The following is a 21,060-nucleotide window of genomic DNA, read 5'->3' as shown; positions in this document are numbered from 1 at the left end:
GTCTAATCAAGTGATTAAATAATTTCAACAAAGAAAAATTACTAGATAATTTCTTACTCGATATTTAGTCGATGTTAGCAACTTAGATACCTTAAACAAAACAAAAAAAAAAAACCTCAATACCACCATTGTTTTTTTAAAAAAATTCATATAAAGGATTGACTCTAGTATGAATCTTTTGTCCTTTCGGGATACAGAAAATAAAATTTAGTTACAACGCCTATCAGGTTCAACAGAACAAAGCATGTAAATGTTCTTTTATACTTCAACAAACAAAACATTTCTTCCTAGCACTTTGAAATATCATTTCTACCATCACAAGGTAGCGGGAAAGGCTGCATACATATCACCCTCCTCGGGGACTTATGAGATTACATTAATATGTTGTTGTACTGCAACTCTCGTCTCCAAAACAAGAAGGAAGTATTAGAAGTTATAAAACAAGATTGTGATAAATTGCGCAAATTTAACGTACATCCTTCTTATTACATTTTTAGAAGTTCTCTTCCTCTGGCCCCAATATGTGGAGACTTGTGGAATAGTTAAAGAGATGTTGCATCCCATTATTTGCATACAACTTTAATTATTTTACAAAACAGAAATCATACAATATGTCCAATGCATAAGTGAATGAATGATAATGAGCTTCACAAGTATCTCCTATTTACAGTTGAATTTCATTGATCACTGTATTGATACCATAAAACCTTTTTTCACATTCCTTAACCAGTTTCAGCCTTCACTTGGAAAGGACTTGTCAGCAGATAGTATACGTAAAGGCGTTCATGCAATGACCGTGTGACTATCCCTGCGTATGGATCATGTAAAATAAGGAATGACATCAACCGCGAGACAAACAGTAATCTTTTTATTTATTTATTTATTATTGAGAATCTACAACATCTGACATTTTCTTTAGCAACTTTCTTACTGCTCTAAAGTCTTAACTCACATTTTAGCCTGCAAATACTGATCCACGGTGAGAGGTTTGGGACCACCAAACCAATTGATCATAAATATCTCTTCGATCTCTAATTTGTATATCTGGAAATCGTGACTCTTGGGCCAACCTGCCATTGGTTCAAAACAGTTACATGTGAGTAAACATAGGACGACGGTAGTACTTTAGAATGGCAGATCAAGACATTTACCTTCCATCTCAGGGTGTTTTGTGAATAGAGCAGTTTGAGCAAAGCTAGTTTCCTTTGGATCTCCAGTAACCACTTTCAACTAAAACAGCAGAGAGACAAAGTATGATAATGTTAGCAACAATGTGGACGATATTTTTACACTTTAGGACAAAGGAACTACAAAAGAAACGTAGTAATTGCTTCAATTAGCACAACATAGAATGATAACAGCCATGGTGAAAACAGATTCTCCAATTATCCATATTATGACATTTTCAATCATTGATTAGCAATTAGATCAAATATTATGTTTTTTAGTTTCCTCTCAGACCAACTACAGTGCTATAGTGAAAAATTGAGGGCAAATGATTACCAAGGAACCAGTTAGTGGAAAGTTCAGACTACCAGTCTGTTTCAGATTTAAATGTGTGCAGCAATGTGCAAGTATACTTTCAAAATTCCGCGAGCAAGCATAATATTGAGTTTTCAGGATGACTCAAATTACCATAATAAGGTTCATAGAAGAGCATTATCATGTTCTATCATCCACAAAATGCACAAATTAATTTGGAGTGAAAAAAATGCCTTGAAATGTCTTTTATATCCTCATGTATTGCGTTGAAAAAAAATTAATTTAATAATATATCCGCTTGTATTGCGTGACCATCAGAGAAACTAACCTCGAATATATCAATATTTGGATCAAAATCCAATTAAGTTTTTTGCCAATAAAACGTCAAGCTAACTACTAACTAACCTTGCATTTAGTAGGTCCAGTTACGTGTCAAGATCTCAGAGCTCAATTTTTTCTTAGAGATTCTCAGTCGTAGATGAGTCTCTCTAATTTTCTTTTATAAGGTTTGGCAAGAGGGCCCCTTCCTCATTATCCTTGTATAGAACCCACAACACAAAGTGGGGCTCCATTTTCCCTAAGGTCTTTTATCCTCCTTTGTAAGTATTTCCTTTTTACTGTTCATTTCTAAATGTAGAACCAAGGGACACTAAGGGGATGCACTGAATTTTGGAGTGAAAAAAATGCCCTGAAAGAGTGGGATACAGAATATTCGGCATGCTACAAAAAACTCTTGTTTAAAAGACACCTGCATCAAAATAAACAAAATCTCTTGTATAAAGGAGAAGAGTTGTTAGTGCAACCACCTTTCCTACGAGGGTAATTTTGGCACAAGATGGGTTCTCAGGATCTTTCTTGCCACAAGTTCCAATGGCGTACTCACTGATTGTAAATGATGATCTCTGGTCTTTCAATGCATTTCTAGCAGTGGGATCAAGCGTTGTTAAGTAAAAGTATGGTATACCACGGCCTTTGTCCGGTAACCCATCACTAAATGAGACAACATTCCTGCACAACAGAAAGTACTTCAAGATAAGACTACTAAAACAAGCTTGAACAGCATCAAATCCATAAAACATCTCATTCCACAATTCCTCCATCTCTTATCCTAAAGTTTCTCGGGGTTCAAGAAACATTAAGTTCTATGTTGATAGATTCCAAAGAATTCAAAGTCCAAACCCCTTCAAAATCGAACAAAGAACTATCTCCTGAATTAAAATTATCACCATTCCACCTTCTTATGTAGACATTTCCTTTTCCTAAAGTGATACTTGACTTACGATCATGCAGCTTTAGAATGCAATAAAAGAAATACTGTAAATTGTATGCTAAAAGTCATGGTAAAAACAAATACATTTCTAATACCAAATAACATGATGACAATCCGGTTGACCCCTCCCCTATGAAGTAACATAAAATAAAAGACATCTCAAAACCTTCTTCTTTCCTTTTTGGTAGTAAAATGAGAATTCTGAGCATCAGGAAATACATGACTGCAGAAAAGCTTTCCAAAAAAGTCCACTTTTAGGACTATCAGATAATCTCGATCCATCCATAAGCAAAACTTAAGACAAACAAAATAGCTCCCCAAACAATTTACAGAGATATAGTCTAACATACATACCCAAACGGTGCTCCTCCCATATCACTTGCTATAGTACTGCAAAAGAAAGGTCACTGAATCAGCTTTCAGTTAAAATTATCTGTTATAATTTATTTAGTCAGTACAGTTATCTGTTATAGGCAATAAGTTGACTTTAGTTGCCACAAATGAAAACATCTGTAATGCAGATTTAACCCTCCATTTCAATTTGTTTGTTGTTTCAGAAGAAGGTCTCTTCCTTTTTTGGGCACTCTTTAATCCAACTTTCCACATAGCATGTTTTAAGACTAAACATTCCTCATATCTTTAGTTTAAGACCACAAGATTCAAATATTTCTTTACTTTTTAAAACTCCATATCAAGTCAAAATCAAACAAATAAACTGAAACAAAGGGAGTAATTGAGAAGTTGTACCACACAAGAAACAAGAAAAATTATGTCTTTACACTTAAAGCAATCAATCAAGAACCCTCGATCTATCTAGGTTATGAACTATGAAGCAAAATCAAGAACAATCAATCAACAACCCTCGATCCCAAACTAAAAATAACAAACCATAGTAAAAGATTTGATCTTTCAGACAGAAAAGAAGGGAAAATAGTACATACTTGAGAACACCCCAAGAACTCTGAGAAACGAGCCATCGAGCAAATAAAGCAGCATCATCCGGCTTGGGTCTGGACATTGACAGTAAAAGAGGGCGCCCATGAACAGAATCTTGAAAAAAAGCCAAGAAGAACACCAAAAGAAGTAAAATCGAAGCTGCTCTGTTGATGATATTCATGATGTTAACTATAAAATGTAGGAGTATTTGCAGTTTATTGATGAGAGCGTACTGTCTGGTATTTATATACTTGTTATATGTCTAGTACAAGATAAGGATTACTAGGATTTTGAAATTATGACTTGCATCGTGAGTAAAGCCAAACAGAAAGTGCAATTTTTTTACTCAAACAGAGCAAGAAGTTTCGGAGAGGAACAGGAAAAAGGATGCGTGCACACGAGAAGAAGTGCAATATTAATTGAGGATTTCGGCACCAAAATGTGATAAATAACGTGGGGTTTTAAAGAAAGTGCCTATTCTGGTATTTTAGTTGTGTCATCTGTTAAGTATTTTGTTTGTTTCCATATTTCATATGCGTACACATAAGGAAGAAAAATATATTTTTGGATTTCTTATGTTTAAAAATACAAATAAAAAACTTAGAAAAAAATGATTTTTTTTCTTATAAAGGGTAATGAAATCAAATCCCCCTCTTGGCTCCATTAATTTAGATACACTTGATAAAATTCACTTTAAAATTGCAACAAATGTCAAGCATTTATTCCTTTTTTAAAAAAATACTTATCTTTCAGGAAAAAATAAGTGTTTTGAGGGAGTAGCGGGAATTAATTTTTAAACACTAAAAAATATTTTTTTTCCCAAAAACATTTTATGAAAATATAGTTAGAGGAACTTTTTAAAAGTTTAGTCCAAATACTAATAGTTGCTAATAAATTCTTTTAATTAGATTAGCTAAGTGCAAATTGTTTCTCAATTCTCACCAAAAGCATTTTTTCAAAAAAGTATTTTGAAATTTTTTTATACACTTTAAAATAAGTTGATATTATGAACTTAATCAAACAAGTTATAAATGTGTCAAGGGGTCAGTAGGAGCCTAGGGGTCCGTCTATGGGCGTGTAAAGGAGCATGCTTCTAGGGGTTTGGACATGGACCTGCCTACAATTCGTTATTATGAACTTGGTTGAATTGATTTATTTTTAATGCAATAATATAATATTGATATGTAATGTAGATTGTGATGATTTTTTATAATTTTATTATAAGGGATGAAACTTGTCATTTAAGACTCACATCGATTTAATGGAGTAACTTAAAACTCATATGACCTTGATCTCTCTAATCTTAATAACTAGCTTTTGAATATGACTATCCTAAATTGTATCATATACTCCTTTGTTTTTAATTACTTATCCACTTATGAATTGACACACATGTTAAAAAAATAATGATTGACATAATAAGTACATCATTTTATCTCTATTAATTATAAAGTAGATTAATTAAAATTTTAAAATTTTCAAGAAGTTCTGCCTTTTTTCTCAAAGTAATTAATTGATAATATAATAATTAAAAAAATTATTATTTTTATTTGTCGAAATGAACCAATAAAAAAGAAATGAACATAGGCACGGACAGACCAATGACCTACTTATTCATTTACTTGCTTTATTTTAATTTTTAACCCATCTAAATTTTGCACAACTGCACTTATTTTTTAGAAAGAAAAGAAGGGAGTATATGAGTCTTGGAAAGTCAGGTGAAAAGCAAATTCAGACAAGTCTAACTTGAGGGACGCAGACTAAATAGGCAGGCACAGCCTGGCCAGATCAACGAAGCTTCTCTTCAACATAGAATTTCTTGAGATCTAACGATAATCAAAGTCAACAATGGGGCTATTCGGCTATACCGTCGCCGGCGGCGGATTCATACTAATCGGCGCTTGGGAATCTCTTGTCTCTTCCTCCGGTGCCCTGAAAACTTCATCACCGTCGTCCACTACCCAATCGCCGCTACAAAACCCATCTACAGATAAGATTGAGCAAGATTCTGTTTTTTCTTCATCTATCACCTTTGTGTTAATCTTAATCCTTTCATTCCTTTTCGTTCTCGATTCCTTGTTATCCTTTTTCGACGCACTCAACTCAAAAGACAACATTGGTTCCGTCCTTCAATTGCAGGTTATCGCCATTTCTCTTCTTTTCTTTCTCTATTCGGTATTAGGTCTCATGACCCGCTTGAAAAAATCATTTGATTTACCTTCACCGATCCTCAATTTGCTTTGTCTCTTCGCTTTTGCTGAGGAATTTGTGTTGTTTTATCTTCAAAGGAAAGACCCAAGTGGAGTTGAGAATCGTTACTATGATCTCTTGCTTGTGCCTATTGCTATTTGTGCATTTTGTTCATTTCTAGAATTGAAAAATCCCAAATCGAATTACACTAGATTAGGACGTGGGATTGGGTTAATCTTGCAAGGGATGTGGACTCTTCAAATGGGGTTTGCTTTTTTCTCCGATTTGATTGCACAGGGATGCTATTTGCATGAAAGGAGTAGAGGTAACTACACGGTTAAGTGTAAAGGTCATCCTCAGTACCATCGAGGTGGAGCTATTGCTACCCTTCAGTTCAATTGCCACCTTGCTCTTCTTGTAGCTGTGGTTACTTTTGTATACTCAATTGTGTGTAAAAAACACGGTATTGGCCGTGAACATATGCGGTATAGACCTATTGGAGCTGAGATGCAACACTTGGAAATAGATAGTCAATCTCATTTTACTTTAGAGTCTGATGAAGATGATGACAATGAGAATGGGATAAAAGAAGAGATGAATGTTGAAATGCAAAAGGCTATCGTACCTGTTCCTGAATCAGAAACTAATGGGTATCATACCCATCCTTGAGGAAATCCATGGTTCATTTTTTAGTTACTAAGTATAAAGATATATTCTTTGCAGAGGGGTTATCGTTTAGAGGTTGGGGTTCCCTTTGTATAAAGGATTTCAGATAGAAAAAAGAAAGTTTCAGTCTTTTTGTATTTGATGATTCTAGTTCAAATTGCAATGTTGTGTTAGAAATTTTCTTTGAAGTGATTTAAGTATATTTTCCTTTGTTGTGCGTCTATGGAAGACTTGCTCTTTGATACTAATGATGAACTAACTTTTCTTATCAAAAGGAGCTTTACTATATTTCCATTTCACAGCTCATTCTCAATATTTGGAATTTTACATTGTAAATGAACTTTCTTTTAAGATTTTAGAATTCAGGTTGGTGAATATCTAACTTTATCTAAACGTTGAATATTGCACTCCAACGACCGGCAAACGAAGGAACTCACCAGATTTCACAAATCTGCCTACAAGATTAGTAGTTTGCTCTTTCCCGTCGATTTCCAGGTCGACCCGACCCCAACAACGTGACCCACCAGGTTCTATCTCCATCTTTGTCATCTGGCGCTGTGGTTTTGGTGTTGATATTTATGTGAGGGTTTTCTATACTTTGTCGTATTTATTTTGCTATAATTGCTTGCTAGTTTGTAGTATAGCTTATCATATTTCATTCTTGCTAATTGCTTTCTGGATTGCTTGCTGATTTATGTTATTGTTTATTAATTGCTGGATTGTACTAGTTCTTGGGATGCTTCACTGTCTAATTTGTTGCTTGCCTACCTACTTGTATTGTCTTGTTGATTTGTGCCGGTAATTCCTCGTTGTGTATATTACTTCCTTGATTTGTTTCTTCTGCTTTAGTGTCTTTGGTTTGTGATGATAGACTAGGGTCATGTTCTCGGGGAGGGGGCGCGGGTAAGGGGCAGCAATTGGGTTCAGAGAGCATCTATACTGAGATTAGGGTTGTGGAACATTGGGTCGCTGATGGGGAAATCCATAGAGTTAGTAAAGATCCTTAGGAAGAGGAAGATTAGTATAGCTTGTGTCCAGGAAACCAAGTGGGTAGGGGGTAGGAATGAAAGGTAGAGGCAAAAAAGTTGGCTTATGTGAAGATGGTGGAGAGCAAGGACGAGGAGGGGACTACAGAGATGCTTATAAAGCAACGAGGAATGGGCCAAAGTTGGCTGTTACGGCAGCAAAACCGACAGCTTTTTAACGCTTGCATGAGGAAGTAGAGGACAAAGGAAGAGAGTATACTTGCTGATAAAATGAGAGGTAAGTACCGTGAGGAAACTTAGTTACACATGTTTAGGGGTGACAATTGAGTGGGTGGGGTAAATTTGGGCGGGTCAAAATGGGTTAAGACCCGACCCGATCCAAATTTGTTCGGGCCAAAATGGATTTGGTCAAAACGGGTTAGGTAACTGGTTACTGGTCATAACCCAATCTGCCCAATTTTTACTAAGTTTGAATAGCTTTATTTGTTATTTTATAAGCTTTCAGTACCTAATAAAATTATTTTTTTCTTTATTATAACATATAAAATCAAAAAAAAGTTTTTTAATAATATTTTGACAAAATTTCTCAAAAATCAATTTGGGTTACATGTCAACCCAATTTTTAATGAGTTGAAATGGATTGGGTTGAGATGGATTTAGCCAACAAGTGGGCAGGTCAATAACCAACTCAAACCTAAATGGGTTGGGTCGGGTTGGGCTTGATTTTGCCACCCCTACACATGTTGGTTGCATTAAGTGCCTTTGTAGGCATGTTGTTTGTTGAGTAATTAAATTCTGCGAAGAATGACTTTCTGTTTGAAAAGGCATTTGTTTGTTGAGTAATTAAAGAACAAACATAAAGGAAAAGAGTAATAGCTCAGGAGTTCATAGTTGAGTAATTAAAGAACAAACATAAAGGAAAAGAACCCCCACAAATCAATGAAATTATGTAACTCAACAACGGGCATACTCTTAGGGGTATGGGCTTGCTGCTTGGGTCATGAAAAGTTTTGGGCCTAAATATAAGTTAATCTTTATAATAAAAAGGGAAACTTACATAAATATACTATATTAAAAAATATTTACCATTTATAACAATAAAATAGGGTACACCCTTAAATGGAAAACCAAATTATTCAATTTTTCCATATTTTATTTAAGAGAAGGAAAAGCACATGCTCAACTTAGGATAATCTAATATTTGAGAAGTCTAAGTAGTCCCCAACTCCCGAACCCTTAATTACAATACCTCTCTCCTGCGACCGTTTCAGTTCAAACCCCTCCACTGTTGTCAGCGATCAGGTTTTTTCTTGCCTTGTATTCTTTGTATTATCTAACTTTTCAAGCCAAATTTCTGGTCAGATTTAGTCTTTTCCAACCATAATTCTTGTCTATGATTTCCGATAACAAGTAAGGTGCCTCAATTAAAAAATAATAATAACTTACTAGTATGGTAATTAATTTTAGATATTTCACTCATAGTTTGGAAATTTGGACCATCCTTAGTTTGTTATTAGAATTTGATTACCAACTTAAATTTGTCTTGTTGACAATTACGGGTGTTTCTTACTTTAGGTTTAATAACACCAGTAAAATACGATAACTTTACTTTGAATTTTGCTCCATAATCATATATTGACTTTGTTGATCTCTTCTAGGAATGGAAACTCCCATGCACATCCAAGAAGAAATAATTATGGATATGTTAAGTAGACTGCCTGTGAAGTCTCTTTTTAGATTCAGGTGTGTTTCAAACTCTTGGAATGCTTTAATCTGTGAACCTAGCTTTAAGAAACAACATCTCAATCATGCCAAAAATGACAAATTGCTTGTTCTACGGATTGCTAAGGATAGTAATGTTTTCTTCTATTGTTCATCTTTATTGACGACAACAACACCACATCAAATCGTTAGGGATGTACAAGAATCGGTGTGTGTCCCGCAATGTGTGCCAGGGTATTACCATATCAATAATTACCATCTCTATGGTAGCTGCAATGGCTTGTTTTTAATTGGGATTAAGCAGAAACGTTTTCTGTGTAATCCTTCTACAAGAGAATCAATATTACTACCATCACATTGGGATAAGTTTTTTCATGGTTGCATTCATGGAATGGGATATGACCCAACTAGTGATGACTATAAGGTCGTTCACATTCCTGAAGAAGATGAAAAGGCACCCACTGAAATTCTCTCCCTAAAAACTGGTTCCTGGAGAAAAATTTATGGAGGTGATTGTTCTCTCCAATCCGGTAATATGGAATGTTTGACATTACTACGAGGATCATTTCATTGGCTTACTTATTCCGTAGATTCAATGTTTTCTCTGATTTCATTTAATATTTCAAATGAGGTGTTTGGAGGATTACCATTGTCGAAGGAAATGCCCTTGTTGTGTGACACGATCGAGCAAGGTGTGACAGTGTTAGGTGGAATGCTTAGTGTAAATTTTCTTTATGAGGAGGAGGATACTACTATTTTTGATTTGTGGGTAATGAAAGAGTATGGTATGGAAGAATCTTGGACTAAATTATTTACGATGAGAGATAGTAGGGATGCTTATGAGGTGTTACCAGTCGTTCCAAAATATATATTTGCAGATGGTGAACTGTTGTTCCGTTCTGATAGAAGAATTGTGCTTAAAACAATCAAAGAATCAGACAAAAGAAGCAATCTAGTAGGGCCTCTAACTACTGATGAAGATACAGATACCACCAGGGATGGATTTGTTTACACAGAGACTTTGATCTCTCCAAAAGATTGTGTTATTGCTTTGAACTAGTATTTAGATTATTCATTAAATTTTTATTATTGGTATGATTTAGAAACAAAAAATGTTTAAATCTGTCCATACAGTCTGTGACTTTTTCTGTTCAATAGTTCATTTTATAGAGCATTATATTTTGCGCAAAAATTCTCTGAATATATATATATATATATATATTGCTTAGAATATTCCATGAGAGTTTAGATATCTTCTATAAATACTAGATACTAGAGACCGTGCCAATATTGCCCATTAATAATTTCATGTTTATGCAATCATAAGATTTTTTTTATTTTTTTTATTTTTGTAAATTATGCACAAAAAGATAGAGGTTCAACAACTTGCTTTATATTTATTTAAAACTAATAAGGTGGTAGATAAGGGTAATTTTGAATTATTTTAGACAATTTATTATTTAAATTAATTTGGTTACAAAAATATCAAAATAACGCAGGTGAATGTAAGTATCTTAAACTATAAGGAAAGGCCGGTAGTATTATGAAATCAAACTATAAAGGAAGACCAGTATTATGAAATCAAACCTGAAAGGAGTTTTCTCAAATTTATCTCTAATTTAAAAGAGTACAGTTACAATTCATATTGATTGGAGGTGGGTTTTTATATTTTAAAAATATATGCTATAATTCAACTTATTTCTAGTCATTAATTTAAAAATCAAAGGAGTATTTATCCCATCCAAAATGTGAAGGGTGTATTATCACATTCAAAACATTAAGTGGGCTTTTTTAATTTCAAATTTTGTTAAAGAGTAATTTTAAAGAGAAAAACACCAAGTTTAATAACCTTATTGATACAAATCAAAATTAAATGACTTTAGTAGATATTTTTTTCAATATTTACTCATTAAAAGAGGATGTGATGCACTAGATAGGAAGTCAAAATATATCTTCCTTTATATACAAGCTGTGCAGAACCTTCACTTTCTACTTAGAAATGAATGTGCAAAACACAACATTCCACAATAACAAAAACACTCTAATTAACTGTCCTGCTTCTATAAAATCGACAGAAAACCATAAACATCAAAAAACTGGTTGCACTTGACAATGCCAGAAACCAGTAGTAGTTGTCTAAACGGGCTTTGCTCATGTCATCGGCGAACCAGTTCTGCTTTTCTCCTATTGAACTTGTCAAATGTTCAATCACTGTTATAAGGAATGAGCTGAAGAAACTACCACAACCAAATACACTGGTATAAAGAGCTATGCCTAAAGTTCTCATATTTATCGGAACTTCAGAGTAAAAGAACTCTTGCATACCGACAACTGTGAATATATCTGAAATTCCCAATAATATGTATTGAGGCAGCAACCAAAATATGCTCATTGGCAAAGCTTCAAATTCTGAAGTTAAAGTACCTAGATTTCTGGCAATATCCAGTCTTTTTCTTTCGGTAACAGCTGCAATTATCATTGCTATCACTGAAAGGAACATCCCTATTCCCATTCTCTGCATCACAGTGATACCTTTCTCATTACGTGTCAAAACACGAATGAAGGGGATAAAGCATGTGTCGTAAAGAGGCATGAGCAGGATTATAGATATTGTGATTGAACTCTGAAGTGCAGCTGGTGGAATTCGGAAGTTGCTTCCAATGTTTCTTGTCATTGTCATACCTTGTTTAGTGAAAAATGTTGCAGGTTGTTGAAAAATCACTGCAAACATCAGAAGCATAGTCCATACTGGCAGTAGAGGTAGTACTACTTTTAGAATTTCTACTATCCCATTCTCCGGCTTTTTATCCGTGCTGCCTGAATCTTGTTGGCAGAGTGGTGCATTTTCAAGTCTAAGAACAAAAAGGCAAGCCACAATGAGCATTAGTTGGCAATATGTGGTAGCAGGTTAGTAATCATTTTTAGTTTTGTTACTAGGTTACCGATATATTAGAAGTTGAGTTGATTGTATGAAAACATTTTAAATTGTAGAATTTAAACTCGTTTACAAAAGCTTTAAAGAAAAACTTACTCGATCTCAACAACTTTCGACTTGTTGGTATCTGGTACAGCAATCTCACCACAGGTCAATCTTGCAGTAGCTGCTCTAATAGCTTTAACTATATGACCTCCCAAAGACTTGATATGGATAAGTTCACCATCCGTGTTATGTTTATAAAACCTGTTGCCAAATCTGAAGACTACAATTGACACTATCATGGCAATCGAGGGAATGGCGAAACCTAATCCCCATCCTAACGTGTCCTGTATGTACGACATAATGGACACTCCAAGTAGGCTGCCACAACATATGCCAAAATACCACCAGTGGAAAAATGTACTCTTTTTCTTGGAGCTCTGGTCATTCTTTGTACAGGGCAATTCTTCTTCGTCATCCAATTGGTCCGCTGCAAAAGCTTGTAAGGACGGGTTGTAACCCGCTTGGCCTAGTGAAATTAAATGCAGAGACCATGATAACGATGAAGAGAAGCCTGATTTGTCCACAGATGTCCATGGCCATTGTAATGCCAATGATGTCAAAGCTAAAAGACCCTGATTATTTGATTGTCAAAAAGAGTCATCGTCATTCAGTATATCTCCCTTTTCATTGAGGCAATAATATTAATCTTAAGTTCATAAATCATACTCCATCTGTTTCAAAAAGAATGATCTCATTTGCTTTTTAGTCTATTTCAAAAAGATGATTCCTTTCCCTTTTTTTGGCAACTTTTTAAATTTAACTTTTCATTTGGCATATTTAAGACTACAAGATTAAATGACATTTTGGTACATCTGGCATAACTCTAATTTAGAACCAAAGATTGAAAATTTTTCTTTATTTTATGCATAACTCTAATTTAGAACCAAAGATTGAAAATTTTTCTTTATTTTATTAAATTTTGTGTCAAATCAAACTATATAATTCTTTTTTAAACGGAGGGAGTATAAAAAATTCGATTGAAACTTCTTTATTACTACTATTTGTAGATGTTATATGTATTTCCTTTTCATTTAGAAGACAAATTAAACGCCTCTTCCAAGACAAACAACTGTTTATAAGTTACATAACAGTGGCAAATCTTTTATAAGCACTAAGGCAGACATAATAAATGGGCGACAAAAGAAGTGACACCTGAATCAGCAATAACGTAAGTAAAATGAGTTGACAATGAAACAAAACTGTTATACATACTTTAAACAGAATTTGTTAAAAATGTATTAATTACGTGCAAGATTTAGGTTATAATGCAATGTTTTTTTTTTAAAAAAAAAGGAGGTGGGTGATGACTCAGGCTCCATGTCTACAGTCCACCGTGGCTGTTAACTAATGATTTCCGTGTAGATAATCCATCTACAAACACTACTCACACCCAAATATGCAACAATAAACATAGATTTTTCCCCTTCCCCGATAGTGGCAAAAGTCGTCTTTTTTTAAGATTTACTTTGTTTTTTTAAATTGAAATAGGCACTTGTTCTATAATAAAATGAAATAAAGGCATACTCGCGAAAGCACTAAGGAGTTGTTCGGTTTGCTACACTACAACAATTTTAAAGGAGTTTGCGGCAATAACATTAATTAAATTGCCGTTAAGTGTTTTTGCGGCAATACTAAAAAGAAAATTTATTGTCAGACATTTTGTGGTAGTGCAAACAAAGTTATTCAGGATAACAATACAAGCATTATCATCCAAATCCTTTATGGGATAAAATATGATACAAAATGTATACGGATACTAACTAATTATACTCATAATCAAACACGAAATAAATGCTAACTAACTGAAACTAATACTATTCTTATTCTTGTAAGCACACAATCCTAGTATGGTGTTCAAAACTTTTCCTATTTGTGAGATGTTCGGAATATTTTTCAACGACGAAAAAACTAAAAATTCTAATAACCAAATTTCGAAGAAAATGTAAAGAGTGTCACATTTACCATTCAAACTTGTAACCTAAGCACTACATTTGCAGCTAGGCTGTACTAGAAGCTTCTTTAATGTTAAACTCAGAAGGATTCAACAATTTGTATTCATGAATTAAAAAGTTTTGCCTTTTAACTCTACTCAAACTAGATAATTTTCTAACAAAGGAGATTCAATTACTTTAATCATAGGTATCTTTTGTAGAAATGTAGAGTAACATTGCGTACAATAAGACCTTATGGTTTCGTGCATAGCGAGAGACGAATTGAAAGGAAACTTACGGCAAAATATAGAGAAGAAGAAGCCAATACAGTGGTGTAGCGGTCCAAATAAGAATCAGCTAGTGGAGCAACCAGCAATGGCAACATAGACGTAATACCACACCAATTGTTAACCATCTTTGCCGCAGCTGAATTGCTCATTTTGGCAACATCTGTTAGATATGTCACTAAATTTGATGCCACCCCTTTGAATGAAAACCTCTCCATTCCCGCTATAACTGCCAAATTAAAACCAAAATCCACACTTCCCATGTAAAAAAATTATCTTCAAACAATAACAACATATTCAGTATAATCCAGACGACCTTACCTTAATTACCCCACGCCTCAATTCTAAACAAATTGACATGAAATGAAAGGGAGGTAGTTACCTATGAGGAGAATACATGGTTTGTTGAGATTTCTTGGACTTTGTCCTCCAGCCATGAGAAATTAAATTGAAAAGGAGAAATTGGAGAAGGTATAAACGAGGCTAATTAATTATATGTCGTTGTTGCTTTCATCTGGTTTTTACTATTTCAGTCACTACACAAACAAATTAAACAGTGTTAATATAGTGCCATACTCGAAGATCTTATATTTATATTATTGGCTAAGCTTGCTCCATCCCAACAAGGCAATTATTAACAATATGCATATATATAGTGACTAAAAGTAGAAAAAAGAAGTCAAGTCTATTTCAATAAGTAAGATAACTTTTATATTGAGACGTATAATGGAACACTAGACAATCACCAAAAGTACTCATCAAGAGACAAATGATCCAGCATAGGAAACAAGTGTTTCTAAATTATTTCTTACTTTAGTCTTGGCAGACAATTTTGTGGCAGCTGATAAACAGGTGCTAATAAATAGCTCGGTAATATTCGAGATACGTGCAAACTAACTCAGATATCATTATCAATCGTCATCATGAGGAAAAAAATAATAATCCCTACTTCAAGTCTTAGCAACTAGATATTAGTCCGTACCTATATTATTTGAGATATTAGAAATAAATATCAGTGATTTAGAGCTAGAAAAATGCACAAAAGTTGACTCATACAATATTGTTATGATTTTAAAAAAAAGCTCCTTTTATCGTAGGAATTTTTAGAAAAGATTCGAGCCCAAAATTTGAAATCATTTTTTTAAAAAAAAGTGATTTATCCCTAAATAAAACTTTTCAATATAAATTTACTAATCCAACCCTAAAACGAATATCAAGTGGATGAAAAAAAAAAAACAACTTTTCTAAAAGATCTAAAAATGGAACACTAGGACAATCACTAAAATTTTCCTTTAGGGAAATTAAAGTTGTTGATAATGAATTTGATTTAATTTTAAAAGGAGATGCATTATTAATTATACAACATTCCACGTTTCCAGTTGGCTGTGTCGTCACGTCGATTAAATCTTTATATGTCTTGATGCTAAAAAACTCTTAACATTTCTGACTCCAAAAATGTATGTTAGTTCATTCATGATGTATTCATATTGCTTTATAATGCTTGTCATATGGCTGTTGCAACCACTTGGGTTACCTCAGAACCTGCCAGGTATATATTTTAACTACTTCTGTCAATTGGATAAGCACACAAAATCATAACAGTTTCATTTACAAAAAATTGGCAAAAACCCACTGCAATAATCAAAATTCAAATCATAATCATGTACTATATAAATAGGAAATAGATTATGGTTTAATCCTAACGACATTTCTTTTTCGGTCCACCCGTTGGAAGGACACGGATTAAGATTAAAAAAAATATCGATTGAGATAAAAGATTAGTAGGTAATAGTAGACTAGTAGTGTATTATTTCATTATTCGTTAATACTCATACTAATATAATCGTAGTGTATGTAGTTTCTTATTTTTCAATTTTTACTAAAATTTTAAAGTAAAACCTCGCGATTTTTCCCAATTTATTGACTAGTAAACCACTTGTTAGGTGTGTTGTACTGAATACGAATACGCTTGCACTTGCTGCAAACGCCATTCTGTACGTGCACTATAGTAGAGAACTTCCAAAAATCTTTTCCTAAGTTTGAATTTTGATTATGTAATACTTTCTTTAAGATTTGACATATAAGGCTTATTTATCATTAATTAAAAAGTAATTTCAATCTTACAAATTTTACCTGTCTTACACTCTTTTAATTAACTAATTAGATTCCATTACAATAAAGGGGTAAATTTTAAGGGGTAGTTTGGTTGAGGGATGAGATAATCTCATGACTTATACAAAGATGGTGGGATAAATAATTATATGACTAAGACCTCATTTGTTTTCATTAAGATTAAGACCTCTGAATCTGAATACGTCTGAATATTAAGATTTGTATTAAGAGCTAAGTGTCTAGATCTGAATACACATCTGACTATTAAGATGTGGTCTCCAAATCTAAACACTGGATGATTATTTTTTGTTTTCAATAACTGAATGTGCATATGAAATCAAACATTATATTAATAAAATGTTATAAAAAAATCATTTCAACAAAATACATTACTTTCTGATTAAAAAAATATGATAATCATCAAGCATAACATAAAAAACATCACATAAAAAATATTTTATAGGCACAATATAATATCAAAAAGTTCAATGAGTATGATAGATGCTAGTCGAAAAATAATAAATAAGGTATCACATTACCAGTGCTTAACATATATTTTGGCTAATTACAAAAACTAATTTTTATCTTCCTTTTTTTCCAATAACCTTAATCCAATTCTCTAACTTGTGAACCTCTAACGTCATTCATGCTTTTTTGAAGCGGACAGTTTCACAAAATATACTAACACATGTACGGTATAATGACTCTTCCCATCCAAGTCCATCTAATTTTTCCATATATTTTTCAAGTGTAGGTGCACTATTTTTTAACCAATAACTCCAGAGCAGTAATCATCTTCTCATCAATTTCCAATTCAGATGAATAAGTTTTTTTTCTTCCCCAAAACTTTTTTTTCCAGCTGAAATTGAAGATTGGGATGTAGAATTATTAGGAGCTCCATTATTTTTGTCACCAACTAGTTCAACAACAATAATATATCAAAGAGTCAATAAAATTATTGGCCTAAGACAAAATTCGAATAAGAAACCTCAAATATGTATACATAGCTATTATTTTTAATTATGAATAGTATTTTTTCATTCAAAAATTGATATTATTGCAACAAGTGTTCTTGACAAACATCAATACATCCTAAGAAAGTTATTAATATAAATAAAAATACTTGTAAAGATTATGAAAACTTACCCCGTTCAAGAGGAAAAAATTGGTGTTTGATTGAGAAAAGAGAGGAAGAAAGTTTGTAGTTGAGAGAGAAAAAGTCACGCAAAGACCGAGAGAGGCGATACAGTGTTATTTTATAACTTACTAAATAAGTCTGAATGGTGTTAAGACTCTCCTGCAGATCTGATTCGTTCAGACCTTTTCAAATCCATTAAGAGGCTTTTTGAAAAAAGAAACAAATGAATTTAATGGGCTGATTTTGAATTATAGATTTAGTCCTAAAAACCAAACACATTTAATGGGCTGAATCTAAATTATTTAGATTCAGATCTCTATTAAATGCAAACAAATGAGGCCTAAGTAATATTCATCATCAAGTACAGAATAAAACTATAATCTCGTAAATTATCTAGAGAATATAATTCATATCTCGTACTAAAAATGATTAATGGACATAAAAAAAAAATTCATAGGACGATCTAGACTAGGGTCCCAAATTATTACGGAGGCCGGTTAGTTTTCAGTCACTATGTCAACGTATGCTGGTAATATGCAGGAAAACGTACACATAATACCAAATATTTTTTTAACTAAATTACAAATAACTTATTATCTAATAATAAATCAAAACTTAAAATTAACTTATAAGCTAAGGTCAACTAATGAATTCTATCATTCACTATGCTCCATTGTCCACATTTCCAATACTTATAGTTAAGAATTATTATAATGATGAGTCCAATAATAATACTCCAGGTCACTCCAAATTTTCAATCCACGTCATCAACTAATCTAAATGATGCAAGATCCTCCTTTTGGGATCAAAAGAAGAGAGTACTGTTGACATAAAGTGGTTACAATGACAACATAAAAACTAAAGGAAAAGGTTGTCATCACCAAGACACATACAAACAGCAACAATTTACAAATCTTTTAATTTGCATGATCATCAATCAAGACAATAGTGTTAGTAAATTGCTTCCCAATTGGCAGTGAAGTAGTGGTGGGTGGTTTAGTGATATGGAATTCACTTCAATTTCCTTTCTTTTGACTCCACTAAACCACTACTTTTTCCTAATTTGGCTCTTTGCTTAGTGCTTGGAAACTCCCTTAAGCTAATTAACTTTTGTTATTGAAATGGACATTCAGACTAACTCAACCTAAAAAGTTATTCTTCACTTTCAATTCAGGGTTAGACTTGGACGTATAAGGGTCAAACATCTGCAAATAAGAATTAAGATGAGTCTTACTCGGATATCATGTTAAAAAAAGTAAACTTTACACCTAACTTAAAACTCAAAAGATAACTCACGAGTAGAGGATGACTCGAACTAAATTAAAGAGATCGTCCATCCCTTAAACCACCGAGGTGGGACTCTTCGCAAACTTTACGACCAAACATTTAATCTTGCGAAGATTCTCTACTACCCAATCAGTTGATGCCTAACAACGTCTAGTCATCTGAATTTTCACGCCAAAGCCCATATATATTATGCGCCATTTCTATAAAGCAATATCTTTATTGCAATAGATAATTTGATAAGAGTTACCAGCTTTTTATTATGTGTAAGTGCATCTCTCTATCTTGCATTAAACATGCTACACTTAAAAAAAGTTGTTTCATAATAGAGGTGAGCATGGTCCAAAATCAGAGTAATAGTGAAACACCAAATTGAACATCGTACTTTTCCTAAAGAGATGTAGATATAAAGCAGAGGCACCAAAATAAGAATTTGAATCAATGGGTAGTAGACCACCAATGGTTTTATTGACAATAATTATTCGTTCTTTTCTATGCTTCGATCATCTTATTATGTGTTGTTATTGTTCTCTTTTACATTACTTTATTTTCCTTTCACTCGTCATTTTATTTTGTTTTACTTGAGCTGAGGGTCCATCGGTAAACAATTTCTCTACCTTCACAAGATATAGGTGTAAGGTTGTGTACACACTATCTTCAAAATTCACTTGTGGAATTACGCTATCTTATTGTTGTTGTTATAATTAAACAGCCTATTAACTTAATCTTTATTTACTATTTACTCACCTCGTTTATTTTTTAATGTTTTATGTCAATTCTCCAAAGAGATCTTTATTTTTGCAAAATGTCATGTTAACACTGAACTCAGTGAATGTCACTTGAGTACTAAATAATTTGTGGCTATGCTATTTGAACTCTTTTAAGAGTATTATCCTATTTGTGTTGGATTCTCAAAAGAGTGAGTATTACTAAATAATTTGTGCCGTTTGGACTCTTTTTTAGAATCTGAAGCACCGGCCGTGTTTTTGAAGAGTCCTAAAAACACAGAGGCACTTAAAAGTTCAATAGTAATTACTTTTAACAAGTTAAAGGTAGGAATTTATGTAACACATACCGCACCTGCTTTGAACTTTAATCACGGGAAGAAGGCGGGAATGCAATGCGCCAATTAGATGCTCGTCATCGGGATTGCTCCGATTAAATGCTCGTCGTCGTCGTCGGAAAATTAATTGATGATTATGAATCTATAATCAAAATGAGAAAGAGCAGAGATGTTATTAAAATTATTTTCCTTTACGAATGAAAGAAGTTGAGAGTATTGTGAGATCATATTCAGAGAAAAACAGATAACTAGAACAGGCAAAGTTTGAGATTGAGAAGAAAAAACAAACAAGAATAGGCATTGGGATTGGGGATCCACTTACGTAAAACATTTTGTTGGCGCTTTTTAAGGGGTTTTAATTTGGATCTATTCAAACTCTCATAACTACCAAAAATTGCAAACTGCTCACTCACTTTTGTTAAACGAAATTACTAGTACATGTTAATACTTTCATTATGAGAACAGCATTTGACAGATTCAAATGAGGAGCAAAATATGGCCCCATAAAGCGAACCAAAAATAGTAGACGTAGATAAATCTATAATGTCGACATCAGCTTAATTCCTTAAAAATTATTAAATGCAACAATATTAATACAATACTCTTACTTTAAAAATAACAGAGCGAACACGAATTAATATGTTGGGGGAGAGAAAAGGAACTTTTTTATTTTATTTGGGTCAAGAACCTGTTTGCATTTGCTAAAAAGGCATACTAGATGAAAGATATATCAGCATGCTCGAATGAAAAATTCGACAGGTCATTGACACTTTTTCCCCTACTTTGTATTGGTCTTTCGCGTCATAATATCTCACAAGTTAAGACGTCAAACACTTACCTAAGAAGTTTGATGTCTTTATGTTTGAACCCTTCTACTGCTATTCGGAGGAATTGGAATATTAGCGCACCAAGTTTATGAAAGCAAGACGTAATGAGAAACACAATATTTTCCATCCCAGCTACAGCAAGTTACTTTCCGAGGAAATCTTTTTTTTTTTTTTCAAAAACAAATG

General features: G+C 33.2%; 4 protein-coding genes across 5 annotated transcripts; 2 read left to right on the top strand and 2 right to left on the bottom strand.

Annotated features, from left to right (window-relative positions):
• Positions 1-563: 563 nt before the first annotated feature.
• LOC125848963 (uncharacterized) lies at positions 564-4,091 on the bottom strand. Its single transcript, XM_049528931.1, has 6 exons — positions 3,694-4,091; positions 3,107-3,142; positions 2,289-2,490; positions 1,152-1,230; positions 953-1,070; positions 564-808 (listed from the first exon to the last, which is right to left on the bottom strand). Exons 1-6 carry the CDS (start codon positions 3,867-3,869, stop codon positions 784-786), a joined length of 636 nt encoding a protein of 211 aa, XP_049384888.1. The 5' UTR covers positions 3,870-4,091; the 3' UTR covers positions 564-783.
• Positions 4,092-5,368: 1,277 nt separating this feature from the next.
• Positions 5,369-6,754, top strand: LOC125849004 (uncharacterized). The gene has a single exon (XM_049528978.1). The coding sequence runs from the start codon at positions 5,537-5,539 to the stop codon at positions 6,545-6,547; it is 1,011 nt and encodes a 336-aa protein (XP_049384935.1). The 5' UTR covers positions 5,369-5,536; the 3' UTR covers positions 6,548-6,754.
• Positions 6,755-6,967: 213 nt separating this feature from the next.
• Positions 6,968-10,429, top strand: LOC125848416 (F-box/kelch-repeat protein At3g23880-like). Of its 2 annotated transcripts, none has more exons than XM_049528270.1 (2): positions 6,968-7,071; positions 9,189-10,429. In XM_049528270.1, the coding sequence occupies exon 2, from the start codon at positions 9,191-9,193 to the stop codon at positions 10,310-10,312; it is 1,122 nt and encodes a 373-aa protein (XP_049384227.1). In that variant the 5' UTR covers positions 6,968-7,071; positions 9,189-9,190; the 3' UTR covers positions 10,313-10,429. The 2 variants fall into 2 exon arrangements, with proteins under 2 accessions (XP_049384227.1, XP_049384228.1); XM_049528271.1 differs by lacking the exon at positions 6,968-7,071 and adding an exon at positions 8,748-8,832.
• A 753-nt stretch (positions 10,430-11,182) lies between these two features.
• LOC125848374 (protein NRT1/ PTR FAMILY 5.8) lies at positions 11,183-15,083 on the bottom strand. Its single transcript, XM_049528227.1, has 4 exons — positions 14,833-15,083; positions 14,462-14,679; positions 12,284-12,804; positions 11,183-12,104 (listed from the first exon to the last, which is right to left on the bottom strand). Exons 1-4 carry the CDS (start codon positions 14,885-14,887, stop codon positions 11,294-11,296), a joined length of 1,605 nt encoding a protein of 534 aa, XP_049384184.1. The 5' UTR covers positions 14,888-15,083; the 3' UTR covers positions 11,183-11,293.
• Between the last annotated feature and the right edge of the window lie 5,977 nt (positions 15,084-21,060).

The sequence above is a fragment of the Solanum stenotomum genome, chromosome 12 (genome assembly GCF_019186545.1).
Source record: "Solanum stenotomum isolate F172 chromosome 12, ASM1918654v1, whole genome shotgun sequence".
NCBI classification, from domain to species: domain Eukaryota; kingdom Viridiplantae; phylum Streptophyta; class Magnoliopsida; order Solanales; family Solanaceae; genus Solanum; species Solanum stenotomum.
The sequence above is the reverse complement of the archived record's forward strand: the minus strand, read 5'-3'. Positions and strand labels throughout refer to the sequence as shown.

Excerpts from the sequence above, each read along its gene's own strand:
- LOC125848963 (XM_049528931.1), bottom strand. The coding sequence starts at position 3,869 with ATGAATATCATCAACAGAGCAGCTTCGATTTTACTTCTTTTGGTGTTC. Across the intron at positions 3,143-3,693 it reads AGTTCTTGGGGTGTTCTCAA|TACTATAGCAAGTGATATGG; the intron begins GTATGTACTATT and ends TTTCTTTTGCAG. Across the intron at positions 1,071-1,151 it reads AAAACACCCTGAGATGGAAG|GTTGGCCCAAGAGTCACGAT; the intron begins GTAAATGTCTTG and ends AACCAATGGCAG.
- LOC125849004 (XM_049528978.1), top strand. The coding sequence starts at position 5,537 with ATGGGGCTATTCGGCTATACCGTCGCCGGCGGCGGATTCATACTAATC.
- LOC125848374 (XM_049528227.1), bottom strand. The coding sequence starts at position 14,887 with ATGGCTGGAGGACAAAGTCCAAGAAATCTCAACAAACCATGTATTCTC. Across the intron at positions 14,680-14,832 it reads ACCATGTATTCTCCTCATAG|TTATAGCGGGAATGGAGAGG; the intron begins GTAACTACCTCC and ends TTAATTTGGCAG. Across the intron at positions 12,805-14,461 it reads CTTCTTCTCTATATTTTGCC|GGTCTTTTAGCTTTGACATC; the intron begins GTAAGTTTCCTT and ends TCAAATAATCAG.
- LOC125848416 (XM_049528270.1), top strand. The coding sequence starts at position 9,191 with ATGGAAACTCCCATGCACATCCAAGAAGAAATAATTATGGATATGTTA.